We start from the raw sequence: 14,007 nt of genomic DNA on the forward strand, positions 1-14,007 counted from the left end.
GACCAAGAGTTGTTACAGGGGCAGTCCTAAACACAACAGAGAATTTCCTCAGTAAATGCAGTGATTTGAACTGCAGCAGCATAAACAAAAATGGCAGCTGTTTCATCATAGTTAAGAAATGTAGCCTATTTCCTTTCAAAACTACATACACCTCCCCCCTCCCCCCGCATAAATAGTTTTTTTTTCTCTAAAAGTTCTTTTCTAAGTTCTTTTCTAAGTTCTAACAATGTCCAACGAGACATTGGATCAAGCTGAATCCTATAAAAATCCAAACATTGTATTTAAAGGATGTGTTTTTTCATGGTTAGATATGTAAGTTGTTTTGCTGTAATCACATAATGTAGTTTGGATGCAGTCTTTTTTGTTTCAGCTGTTTATGATTTCTTTCATGATTACTGAAGTACAAAGACATAATTTTAGAAAAATAAAATAGAATCCTGCTCTATTTGTGTTTCTTTATGTTCTGCATCACCAAAGTTACTTCAAAAAACATTAAACATTTGGCTTAAAGGCCAAAACAACACTACAAGAAAAGAAATCACAGGTTGGAAATGCTAAATTTCATTTAAGAATAAACATTAATAAACAGTTCTGCCATGTTAACAACGGGCAGAATCTGCAGCTTCTGCACATAGGTGCTTGCAGGATGTATATGCAGGTAGTGTACAAAACCCCTCATCAGCTTCTGGACAAGTTTACAATGATGCATGTCCCGTGTGGACCTTTAAACACCGTGCAATCTATGACTAGTTGGGTTCACTTAGGTCTTATGGATCAGTAAAAGCTAGGAACTTTGTCTTACCAAGTAGCACGCACAGGACTTTATTCTAGGGTACAAAAACCTGAAGTGTGATGTGACGGTCAACAGCAACTCTCTGATCTACCCAGGCCATCCCTGCTTATGAACTCAGAACTTGCTGACGCTATACCACATGGAGCAGGCTGAATTTTAAACCCCCTTTTCAGAGTGCATTATTGCTGGTTGGCTCCTTTGGAGCCGACTGCCCTGCAAACAGGTTTTGTTGCATCTGTCAGATCTTTAACAAGTACCTCGTCTTTTCCAATACAACCCAGAAGCAAATCTAGTTGTCTCTCGAGGAGACAAACTCAGCAGTTATGAAGCACAGACTTCATAAAAACAGGCACTAACAATTGCAACTATTTAATTTAGAAAAACCTCTGGTGGAAACCCATTGAAAAAATTTTGAAGTGTTCCCAGATCAAACATCACAGCGTAGTGAAAGAGGATTGGTAAACTGAGAAAACTAACATGGTGTTTTCCAAGTGAGGAATATTATTAGACTACCAAACATGAAAGTAACAAATTAAAATACATTTAGTTTTAATAACCTTATTAGAAACATTGGTGAAGGTTTTATGTATCCATTTATATTCTTCACCCAAAACGCGCCTGCTGTTTTCTGTTTTGCCTTCTACTTAAAATGTGCTGTCCTCAAACTTACCACTCTTAGACAAAATAGAGTTGGTCGGTTAGTGACAGATTTATTAGTTTAGCAGTTACTTTGCCAATATAAAATCTTTCTCCAGTGAAGAAGCATTTTATTTTTACAAACACTATCAGACATAAATACCTAAAGTGTGTTCAGCTTGCTAAACACATCTTCCACCACACAATCTAAGCTAAGATTTTGAAGTAACTTACAGAGGGGCTAGTACAGTACATTCTTCTCGAGTACATCAGGGCAGAAGTTGCTAAATGTAGTATTCTTCATTACTAATCGAATTAGCATCGCTTGCACAGACATGTTTGAAAGAGATCCCTATTGCATTTGTTTCTTTTGGCCTGTTCTGCATCACAGAGGCTACTGAAGCAAACACTAGAACACAAGTACTTCATGGTCGGCATCCTCGACGTTGGCGACTGCATGACTGCAGGCAGGAGGGCAGCTGCTGGCACCCGCACAGTCGCTCTTCTGCTGGACCGGCTCAAATGAAAGCAGATCGGTCACGGCCTGCCCCCCGCAGCGCCCCTATCCCCGCCCTGAGCCGCTCCCCGGCCCCGCTGCCCCGCTCGGGCCCTGCCAGGGCAGCTCCCCGCCGGCCCGGGACCCAGCCGCGGGTGCCCTCCGCGGCCCGCGCGGCTCCTTTCGCAGCCGAGACCTGCGGCCACGTTTGGCTGGTTTATTTCCCACGGGCAGTCCCGGCTGCAGGGCCCAGCGCGCCCCCGCGCCCCCCGCCGTCCCCCCGCCGCCGGACGCCCCGGCCCGGGCCCGCTCTCCGGCCCTGCCCGCAGCCCCCGCGCTCCCGGCAGGCGGAGACGCGCCCTGGGACCGGCGGGGCCGCGGGCCGCGCTCGCCCCCGCTCAGGCCCCGCTCCCTTCAGCGGCGGGCAGCGGCGCCTCCTCTGCTTCCCAGAGCCACTGGGACGGCGCCGCCCCGCCGAGAGGCAGCACCGGCCCCACAGCCCCAGCGGCGCCCAGCGCAGCGCCCGACCGGGGGCACCGACGTGGAGCCGCCCGCCCACCTCGGCACCGCAGCCCCCCGCCCACGGGGTCGGCCCGGGCGCCCCCCGCCACCGCGCCTGCGCCAGCGCCCCGCCCCTCCGGCGCCCTCCGGCGGGCGGGAACCCGGAAGTGGGCAGCGGCGGCGGCTCCCGGCGGGCAGCGGGGGCTCCGCCGGGCGGGCGCAGGCGGCACCCCGCGGCGGGGCAGCGGCGGCTGGCATGGTGCTGGCGGTAGCGCGCCGCGCCCGCGTTGCACGGAGGGAGCCCGAGCGGAGCCGCGATGGAGATGCTGCTGCCGCCCGTGTGAGTGCGGCGGCGGGGCGGGCGGGGAGGCGGCCGAGCTCCCGGAGCCCGGCCGGGACGGCGGCGCGGAGCGGAGCGCGGTGCAGCGCCGCGGGCTGGGGGCGCGGGGCCGGGCCCCGCCGCGTAACAGCGAGCTGAGCCGGCTCCCCTCGGCACCGGGGGCGGAGCGGCGCTGGCGGGGGCGCAGACCCGGCCGCGGCGGCTGGGGCAGCACTGGCGGGAGAGTCGCGCCGGCGGCGGAGCCGGTGATCGCTGCCGGGCGGCCCGGGGCTAGCGCGGCCGTCTGCAGCGCCGTGCCGCGCCGCCCGTGCCCTCGGCGGGCGCTGGGTGCCGCCCGGGCCGGGGGACGCGGGCGCCGGGTCCCCGCGGGTGGGCGCAGGGCTGCCGGCACCCCCTCGCCGCCTCCCGCAGCCCGCCCGCTGGCGGGGACAGGCGCTTTTTTCCCTGGTCTTTTTTTTCTTCCATCCTCCCCCTCACTCCTTCTGCTTCCTCCATATGCGGTCCCCAGTTGCTCCCCGCTTGACTCAGCAGTCCCGCTCGGCGCACGCCGGCGGTGTCGGGGACCGGGTGAGCCGTCGGTCCCGGCAGCGCTCGGCAGGACGCGCAGCCCCGCACCCCCGGCACCGCCGGCCGGTCCGGTCCCCGCTGCGGCCCCTGCGCTCCGGGTGAAGCCCTTGAGAGCAACCCAAAGGGAGCCAGTTCAGACGGCTTTGACCCAACTGGTGGAATGGTAAGGGAGACTCCAGGCAGACAAGCCGCTCTCAGAACGGGAGGGGTATGGCTGGTGGGTTTGTAGGCTTCATTAGCTTAAAACAAAGTCATCCTTTGTGACAAACTAATGAAACTTCAGCAAAGGAATTCACGCTTCGTAGGAACTCCTCCATCTGTCCAGGTTGCTTGGCAGCTCTCTACAGGCAACTCTGACCACCCTTTTTCCTTGCTTGTCTGTATGTGATGTGTGCATAGTCCGTATACGTGTGCAGATACGTATGCTTCAGTACCTGATGCACTGCTTTGGGATTTATAAAGGTGCCATGCAAGAAGTGTTTGTATTTTGGACTTGATAAGGCAGTGGTATAATTAAAAGCTGGGTCTCTTCCTCAGTTATCCTTTGGTGTTCTGAGTGTTTCCTGAAGTCACTGATTTCTGTATGTGACTTTTTGAATGCTGGTCACTACATGTCACATGATTTAGAAGAGTAATGCTCAGTCCAAAGGAGTTTTCTAGATAGGGTGTCTTTTTTTTTTTTTAACCTCTACACAGCAGCATGTGTATGTGCTCTGTAACATGTAATGATTTTTTTTTTTCTGAGTGATGCAAAATTGTTTGTTACGTGATTCCTTTCAGCAATGAGTTGTATCATTCAAAATTGAGCATGAAACTTTAATTCATAGAAGTTTCGTGGTACAGTGTAATAAGTTGGTAGTAATTTGAGTTTTGTAGGTGGATTTTACTTTGCTAGCTGGTGTTTTTCAGGGACTTTTTTCTGTTCCTTTGTTGTTTGATGCTGTTTTCTCCAAAATTTAGTATCTAGTTTTGGAATCATGGGAAGTAGAGCCAACTACTTTGCTTTGCATGTTGTAGTGCACAGAATTGGGGCTCGAGTTTAAAATCTTAAATTATAGTTGAATTTTTCTTTTAAGCTTCTTTAGACTTGCCCAAGTAAAAAGCTTTAGGTATGGTGGAAATGAGGCTGGAACTACGGGATTCAATGCATACCTTAAATTTTACTATAAACTCAATCTTACTTGCTTTAGGTTTCATTTAGAATCACATCTCTGATGTACCAGGATCAGTTGCACGACCAGGTGACTTCCCTGCCTGCTTACTTCCAGCTTGGAGGTTCTGGAATAGGTTTACAATACCATAGGTGAAAACATCACTGACGCTAAGCATTTTCTAAGTACTACGACAATGCAGTTTGCCTTGTAAGAATAATGTTGTGATTGTAAACAATGAAACAAGCCATTGGCTTTGCTTGGCATGAAAACCCACTTGCTGTTGGGACAGTCCTAGAGGTTGAGGGGTGTACATAATCATTTTTCTACAGAAGTTATTGTCTGTAGTGCTTGGGTATTCCTTATGAAAGGAGGTAATTGCAGATAGAGCTAATGATTTTTCACAGTGCTTAGGTTTTTTTCTCTCTTGGTATTTTGGGTGCGTTTTTGAGAGAAGACTAAAGAGGTTGGTTGCTTTGCTTTTCAAAACACTTAGTGCATCTCTAAAACTACCCACTTTTTCCTCATATTCACTTACGTCTTGTGCTGCTGCTAGGGAAGGCCTGGGCAATTGAAGTAGTTGCCCTGTGGTCTTCCTGTCAGACATGAACTGGGAGCTGCATGAACCAGTAAGGAGGCCCTGGGAGAGGGGCAGAGTGTGGCTCTTGTCTCACAGGTGGTGACAGCATTGAGAGATGGGGGTGATGGATGCTGCATTCTGCCATTGGTCTGTATGGACATCAGGCTAAAAGTTCCCAAACCTCTGCTTTTCCCCTCACTTTAGGGCTTATTGTAAATATTCTAAGGCACCATCTTCATGTTTTCCTTAGTGGAGACTATTGTTAGCCCTGAGTGCTCCTGTGAACCTCACTGGGTCACCAACATATTACTTCCTCAGGAATTCTACCTACTCTGCGCTGTGGGTAATGGGGAAACTAGAATTGCTTGGAGTAAAGAGTAAGTTGGAGTACAAATCTTTTCCTCCTCACCAAGATGAAGGTGGGGAAAATAAGAGTGACAGAACTGGAGGTTAGACAGAAGTGTTAACTCTCTTCTTTGTTTTCCTTCCTCTTTCCAGATGTACCAAACTTTGCCACCAGAAGCCCTTGGATCTGAAAGATGATAACACTGAAATTCACTGTCCTGTTACAGTAAACCCATGGCACATGAAGAAAGCCTTTAAAGTTATGAATGAATTAAGAAGGTATTACTACACTGTGTACATCTGGAGTCCATAATACATTTTTACTTTCATTTGCGTTTGTTCAGTTAATAGTAATTGTTTGTTTAAGAACGTGCAATTCCAGAAGTGTAGCTGATGAGAAGGGTTAAATATACAGTGAAGTGATAGCTGAATGATAGTCATATGACGACAGCTGTAATGTAAAGCATGTTTTTGTCCCTCGTAAGTAAATCCAAACTGGGTTTGAGACTTGAAAAATATGTGGAGGTTGTATTTGAAGAGTTAGAGCTACTGATCCTGTCTTCTATGTAGTTGATCCTGGACAGATGTAAAGTGGCTGTTTAGCTGAGTCTAAGGCTCTTCATGTGCCTCCGTTGATTTTTGTGGTAGGCTGGGAACTAGAAAAATGTTAAAATTTTCTAGTCTGGAGACATAGGTCACAGTCTAACAAATGTAGAGCAACTGACAGTACCTTTTCTTAGTTATCTTTTGTTGCCCCCTGGGAGAAACTGATGAACTCCCAAATCAAATATTGGAAGTAACTTTTCTCAGGAAAGTTTTGTAAAACTTCAAGTGGTACTGCCATCAGTTTGAGCAAAACTGGGAGACTGGTGCTGATGCTGTTCTTAGCACCCATATTGATTTATTTTCTACATATGAGTGAGGTGGGATGGTGTTGAAAACTGTGATAGCTGGTAATTAGAGCTCACAACTGAGCTCTGATAATTAGGACTCAAAACTATCACTGACAGTAATTCAGCTTTATAACTAACAGCCAGAATTGAGGAATTAAATAAATAAACCACTTCTCTAGCACAGACAATACCAGAGGATGTGAAAATCCTGTACTACTTTGTTATTTCCCGTAGAAGATTAGAACCTGGAGAGACTTCACCTTAAAAAAGACAGCAACTGATACCTTATTGAAGTATGCCTCTGTCTTTGGTCTTTGCTGTTCCATATGGGTAAAACTTTTAGTACTCTGGTAGATACTGTGGTCAGTCAATGTATTTGTCTGGCTGTGACAGTTCATACCATACTGGAAGACTGGAGAAAAATCATATGCTGACTATAAATGACTTTAAATCCAGCTGAAAGACTTCCATAGTTTGAGGATAACGGGATAAGAGCAAAGACTATTTTTCTAGTCTGTTAACAACCCAGTTACCTTTCGCGAGAAGGACTGATACTTGCGTTTCACCTTACTTAACACCCTTGACTTTTTCAAGGATCCCAGTAACCAGATTCAGTGTCTTAAGGAGTGTAACAGAGCCTGGCTAGAGCCAGTAGCCATCACTTCCTAAGGATGAGCAAGAGTTTAGACGAAGAAACAGCTTCCCAGAATGAATCTTGCAACAATTCCAGAAGCAGAAACCTTACCTGCTTTTGTTGTGTTGCGAGTAAAAGATACATGGTCTTCCCGCAGAGTGCATTGTTGAAGGCCGTGGATCATTTTCAGAATATACTTTAGTTTCCATGGTTACTTAGATTTGAATTGGTGTAGAAGAAATTTGAGCAATTTTGTCTTACATGTATAAATAAAGTTGGAACAGGAGCAGAGCCATGCAAACCTTAACTTAGGTAGTTCTTATTTAATAAGGTAGTTGAGGCAGCAATGTCGCTGTTCAAGCTGAGTACAGCTTTTAGAATGGTAAGTGCTAATTAAATAAGAGTATAAACATTAATATTTGTATTTATTTATTTGAAATTATAAACTAAAATATTTTAGAAGTGTTTCAGATTTCATTATTCTAAATGAAGACCTAATATTAATCAAGGAAATGATATTTTAGATTTTATTTACTACATTTTTAAAGTGGTTTCTATTTCAGTTTTTTTCATTAGTATAGCACAAGCAGGTATTTGCCCAGGGGTTTACTCTCCAGAAAGTGGATAGCTAGCGAAGAAATCATCTGCTTAGGCATTTGAAATACATTTGTTTTGGAATGCTTAAGCTCGTGAGTTTATATTACATTTTCAGCTGCTGTCAAGTTGCCTGGTTCTACTAGCTCATAAGAGGTTTTTTCTGTGCCTTCAAATTTTGACAAATTTGAGTAATTTTGTCCTTTGTAGTTTTTGTCATTGCATTACTCACCATCATCTCAACACTGAGTCAGAGAGATCATTAGGATAGCTAATTAGTTCTTGACATATGAAGAAATTACCCTCTGATACCCATCTTTACTCTTCATTATGATTTCCTTTTATCACAACGGAATTTGACCTTACTTATATTTGTTAAAATCCTCATTCATACAAACAAGACTTTACCAAGATCTTCTGAAGGCGTGGGTATTGACCTTTCTTTATAATAACCAATGAGGAATAGCCTGTGAGCTGGTAAACAGTTATTGTTCTTAAATCAATACTTGTTTGCTCCCCCTTTCTCATTTTCTCATTTCCTTTACTGAGATGATGTACCCCCATGTCTCGGTTCATTCAGTCGCTCTGTACAAGCAAATGAGTACAGTGTTGTGTCAGAATGCAAGCTTTTCTGAAACAAATTGGTGTGTCCTCATGAAATGAAGGTGTGGAGTTGCTGTGGAAGCTACAGGATGCTTGCAGCAGAGTACGTGATTAAATTTATAAGCTTGTTTATTTAGTAGTTTTAGTAGTTGATTTAGCTTTTCAGTTGTGTGGTAGTAACACAGAGCATATTCATTCACTTAACGCAGTTCCAGAGTAGAGATATATCTGAACTACCTCTAAGTTACTATGTCTATATATGCACAATGTGGTTAATTAGCTGGAGTTTTGCATTGATGTAATTCTTGCTTCTGGCTTCATTGTTATCTTTGGTATTTCTGTGTGGCTAAGTAAAAAATGTTTTGTTCCTGCTGTCAGGATAAGTGCAGGTGTCTGAAGAAGCTGGGTATCTGATGACCTTTTATGTCCAGGTTTCTGTTTCAATTTTTGTATAATAAATTTAATAGTTGTTTTCAAGCTTCTCTGAATTGTGTGTTTCATCTGGGTATGTCATTATCTTGTGTTATACATCTTTGATAATAATGGTGTTGCAGGCTAAACTTACGGGACTTAGTTGCTGTAATATTAAAAGCTGAAAGGGGGAAAGTATTTTAATGCCAGGATTACAGCATGGCCCCAAAGGTTAGTTGTGGCCACCAAATTTTTTGGGGTGCGACCTCCACACGGCCACCTTACTTGAGGGTGGGCTCAGATAAACTGGATGATTGCAGAGGCTGAGAGATCATGGGATTTTCTTTGGACTGAGGAGAATAGCTGGGCGGTTTGGCTGCGAGCTGTAGCTGCAGCTGCTTCCCCTGGTCTCTGCAACAACCGTCTGTGGTAGTTGCAAACTATCAGAAAGCCTGCACTCTAATTGCAATATATATTCAGAAAAAGTAAGATTTTATCTTTTTGGAAGTACTAAGAATAGAGATCGCTGGATTGACGTACAGCTCTAGCCCCATCCCTAAGGATGTTAGATCGTGCTTTCCCCGCTTCCCTTTGTTGCCCTGGCAGAGTTTTGTGGATTGTACGTGACTTTGCAGGGACCGCGCTGGCATGGGAAGGGGGTGAGAGGCAGCAGTGACTACCGCTCCGTAGGTGCTGGGTGATTGGAACCTTTTGAGGGTGTGGGTTTTTTTTTTGGGTGTGTGCGTTCCCCCCACCCCCCATCCCTTTTGATCTGGAAATTTGGATTATGAAGAGTATGTGGTGTGGTGGGTTTATCTGGGACAGGGCTGTCCAATAGCCATAAGCCACACTGGAAGCACCGGTATTGGGAATCACGGTGGTTTGGGTTGGAAGGGACCGTCACTGGTTGTCCAGGCCAGCCCCCTGCCACGGGCAGGGACGGCGGGATTGTTAATGGATGTTACTTTATTGCAACAGAAGGAGGAGGAAATATGTATTACAAGACAAGGACAAGAATGCAAATGGATGTAATGAAGATAAAATGTCAGGCAAGATATGAAGTTAACCATAATAAATTCTAAACTGGTCAGAGCGGAAAAAAATAATTGCTCTTGCGTGCATGGACTGTTTATGAAAAATTCTTGGAAAAGAGTAAATAGAGATGATGGAGTAGTGATTTTGAACAGTGAAGTAGGCATGAGCTTCCAATGTAATGTGACACAGGCACCGCAACTGAAGTTTTGATTCTTTGTTATCTGTAAGGTCTTATTTCTTACCTCGGTTTTCTTTTTTAGTGTTTGTGTGTATCATTTTTTTTCTATGCTAATTATTCAAAGAGGCCCAGACTTCCAGTGAGAAGATTTACACATTGGGCTTGACACAAATTTTGGTTCTTCAATGCAGAAAACTTCTGTGCAAGAAATCACAATCCAGTTGTTTGATTTTTAGAAAGTTCTGTGTACCAAGGCACCATCTGTAATCCCAATGAATAATAACCATGTGGTTGTTTAACACGTTTAAAAACAATGCTTCATCAACGTTGTCTGCCTGCGTCTTTTGAGGGCACGGGAAAAGAAATTGTGTGTGATATTATATACTTTTCTGTTGTAGTTCACTGATGTGAAATTGCCTTCTCTGATATTTCTAAATAGTCAAAACTTGCTGTGTGATGTGACGATAGTAGCTGAAGACATGGAAATTGCAGCGCATAGAGTTGTGTTAGCCGCCTGCAGCCCCTACTTCCATGCCATGTTTACAGGTACCAAACGTTTCAATACTTACTATGTTGTAATCCAATCCAACTTGTAAAGCACAAAATTAAATAACTTTTGCTTTTTAGGATCTCATTTCATTTTTAGGTAAGCCATTAGGAACATTTGGGTTTCTTTTATTTTTTTTTTCAGTCTAAGGACATAGTGGCAACTTTTTCTTTGTTAGCATGATGAATGCTTTAAAAAAATCTCCTTCATTTAAACAAATTTAAATGTTAGGTCAGCCAGGAATAGCAGAGTTGTTATACCCTTTAAGGCTCTAATAATGTCAGTTGTCCAAAAGAAGGTTAAAATAACTTTCATGTGCATTTTGGAGTAAATTATGTCCTGTAACAACTACTGCTGCTACTTTCCTCAGACCCTAAGTACTTTAGGCTGTTAGTAGATATGAAAGCTTCCTGTGGCTTTGACAGCCTGTAGCTGGAGTACATGTTTCGGTATTTTTAGGTTAATTCTCTGTGACAGATGTGCTCTGCATCATTGCCACAACTTCTCTGTGCGGGCTTGATTCTGCCTCGGCTCGCTCCATGCTGGCCACGTTACTGCTCTGCTGCTAGAATAGGAATGCCGAGGGCTCGCAAAGCTAAGATAGGTTCAGGGTCATAGGAGCCTCCAGCTGCTGAATTCCTGTGCTGTGGGTTTAATTTCATAATGCTTACAAATCCCATGGAAATCATGTGGAATTTGGTGTCAAAGTGAAAATGCTACTAAATGCATGTTAAAATTAACTTCTGAAGTTTTGTTGGTTCCTTCTCAAATCTTGTACCGGTCTGGTGGTTAATGTTGACTGTCTGAAACTAAAAGAATTCTCTGCCACATATTGCTTCTGACCACCAGCTCAGGTGGAAGTGGAAATGTGACTCTTGGCCTGCCACTATACAAGCAAATTAGAGTTTTAATAACTTTAATTGTATGCAACTGGAAGATTGATGACATTTGAAATACTGTTGGGTCTTGGGGAAGCAGCTGATTATTCCTGATTTTTATATGCTAATATTTTGACACAACCAAAGCTAGAAGTGAAGTCACTACAAGCAGCAACAATGCTTTAAAGTTGTGTGTAAAATTAAGTATCTGTTCTTCTAGTAGTTCTTCAAGCTTGCATTTGTGGTTGAGACAAACATTCCAGGTGACTGATACGTTCTTTCCTAATTTTTACTGCTGCCCTTAAAGTTAGAATGAAAACAGCTTCTTCTGCAGTTCCTTTCCGTCAGTGTAGTAACAGGGAAACGCAAGCCTCTCACATTAGTTCTGTATGGAAGATTAACTGTAGTTGGCTGTCACATTGGAAATGCTCTTTATTTGGAGTACAGTTTTACATTAAGCTTTTTCTGGTTAAGGCATTTCTGCTTGCCCCTCCTGCCCTTTCTGTGGATAAGTTTATTACCTGTTAGGAGTGCCAGTGCAGCAGTGGCTGTGGCTGCTCTCCAGATGGAATCACTGAAATCTTGGTTCTTTCCTTGCTTCAGTCCCTTTTAACATTTTTTGCGTGTTTTATGCTTTTGAATGTAGATTGTCTTTGGCCCCCAGTGGTGCAGAGGGTGGGAATGCTCACCTGGGTAAAGGGTGGGAAGTGTTTAACCCATACATCTGTGGCAATGTTTGTGTAGCTGGTGAACCACGCTGGTGGGAGTTTAAATGGAATTCAGCTGTGCCTTCAAGATTTAGCAACAGATTTTAGGCTACTGTCATAGGCTGGTTCCAGCAAGGCCCGGCTGTGGTGTTGGTGCACGTCAGACATTCCCCACAGAAAAAAATTCCTGATGTTCATGGTAACTGTTACCTCCGAAGCCTGCAGTTCACGCTCCGCAGGCAGATCTGTGTTCTCAGCCAGCAATCGCCAAGTTCAAATAAGCAACTTTGATCCCTTAACTGGCTACAACCAAATGGGAAAATGTCTTCCTCCATTCAGAATAAAACAGGAACCGAAAAGATAGTAAAAAAAACAATTGCCCTTTTATGCTTTATGCTTACTTCTTGACTAGGAATTAGAAGCTTATATTTTGACAAGTTTGCAGGTTACTTCCATCTTTCTCCGAGTCCTTGGGTGCTGACTGCTGTGCAGGCCGGGATATGGAATGAACTGGGATCAAATGCTCTGCCTGTTTTTTTTTTTACCTGTTTGCAGGTGTAATGGTACAAGTAGCCCTATTAAATATCCAGAACAAAAAAGTTACTGCCTTTTAAAGTTACAAAATTTAGTCAGTTAGTAACAATTATCCTGTGGCAGACAGGGGGAAGATTAAACACCTGGGACTGTGTTACTAGGAATAATTTGTCCTTCTGTATGCAGTGGAATTCTTTAGAAATGTATTGTGATCTGAATTAAATACACTTAAATGTTTAAAGGAAAGAAGGGGACGCTTCAGTGGCCATACAGCTTGACTTGGGACAAAGATGACCTGACTTTTAATTTTCTCTTCTGCAATGGCAGTTATCCTTAGGGAATTACCTGCTCTCTTCACTTCCATTCTTAGTTTGTAAAATTCTGTGTGGTGGGTGGTTTTTGTTTTTTTTAAAGCCTCCTTACAGTACTTTGTGAGGAACAATATAAGCTTTCTAGATAGTCTTTTCAGCTTAGCGTAGTACTCTGCTGTTCTTGCTTGGGAGGTTGGATCAGCTCAGTGCTTTCCTTTCTGGTCGCGATACGACTTCCCATTGCTAACAGCTCTGTGGAGGTACGGCGGTGCAGCTTCCCAGTCATGAACAGGGTTCTTCAGAGCCTGAATTCTGGGCTGGGACTGCCTAGCAAGTGAATCTGTGTTTTCCTGCACATGATCTGTCAAGTCCAGCTCACAAGAGGGCTGAGCTAGGATTGTAGTAAGACTGCATGCCCGTTTAGCGTGAAGATAGAAGCAAGTCTTTGTTTTGGTTTTGTTTGCATTTGGTGGTTTATAGATTTTTCTTTTTTTTTTTTTTTTAGTATTTTGGGCTCTGCTGTTAAACAGAGAAGGTGCCTATCCATGGCTCCAGAAGCCTTGACAAAATCTGAAAACAAAGCTAATGTGCTTGCAGAATACCAAACTTTGCTCTCCCACACACACAATTTTCCCAAAGGACCACCTCCACAGGAGCTCGCATAATAAATAACTTGCAGCATACATGCTCTGAAGATCAATAGGTTTAATCTGTGTCAAACTACAAGTAGAAATTTGGAATACAGGGCCCTGCAGAGAACACACTGCTATCGTCCTTCAGAGGTGTAGGGGAATGTTTCAGAAGAGCAGGTGAAAAGAGAAGTCTCTGAGGGGGGCTGGATTTTGCTGGTTTTGATGTGGTTCTTCATCAGTGTTTTCTAGAATGCTAGCAACCTGTGCTGCCGTTAAGTAGTATCATGTTCTGTAGAAGTTCTTCTGCGCTTTACACCACTTAAAGACTTGATTTAAAATGCCATTCCTTACCCTCCAGCTCAAAAAAAGACATGAATATTAGCAACAAATTTCTCAGTGATGATCCCTTTGCCAAAAACATTGGGTAAAATGCATTGTTTGGCACCAACCCTAGAGACCACAGGGTAACAAACAATGAAAATGTGTATGTGCTTTACAAGGAAATAGCAGCAATGGTCAGCATCATCTTGTTCGCTTCCCCATCCTGTCTGCTTCTGTTGTACACATTAAATCTGTTACCTCGTCAGTGCCCTTATCTCTAGATGCCTTGAGGAAAGAAACAAAAATACAGCCAATACAGA

General features: G+C 44.3%; 1 protein-coding gene across 5 annotated transcripts in view; it reads left to right on the forward strand.

Annotated features, from left to right (window-relative positions):
• Window positions 1-259: 259 nt before the first annotated feature.
• KLHL2 (kelch like family member 2) overlaps window positions 260-14,007 on the forward strand; it is a 63,904-nt gene continuing 50,156 nt past the window's right edge. Inside the window, exons 1-3 of one of the 5 annotated variants that reach the window (XM_080371052.1) lie at window positions 260-2,766; window positions 5,563-5,688; window positions 10,197-10,303. In XM_080371052.1, coding sequence (XP_080227178.1) covers window positions 2,744-2,766; window positions 5,563-5,688; window positions 10,197-10,303 — 256 coding nt within the window. In that variant the 5' untranslated portion in view covers window positions 260-2,743. Of the gene's footprint in view, window positions 2,767-2,798; window positions 3,497-5,562; window positions 5,689-10,196; window positions 10,304-14,007 lie in introns of those variants that run through there. The other 4 variants (XM_080371051.1, XM_080371049.1, XM_080371050.1 and 1 more) reach the window with 4 other exon arrangements.

This window comes from Falco punctatus, assembly GCF_963210335.1.
Source record: "Falco punctatus genome assembly, chromosome: 1".
NCBI classification, from domain to species: domain Eukaryota; kingdom Metazoa; phylum Chordata; class Aves; order Falconiformes; family Falconidae; genus Falco; species Falco punctatus.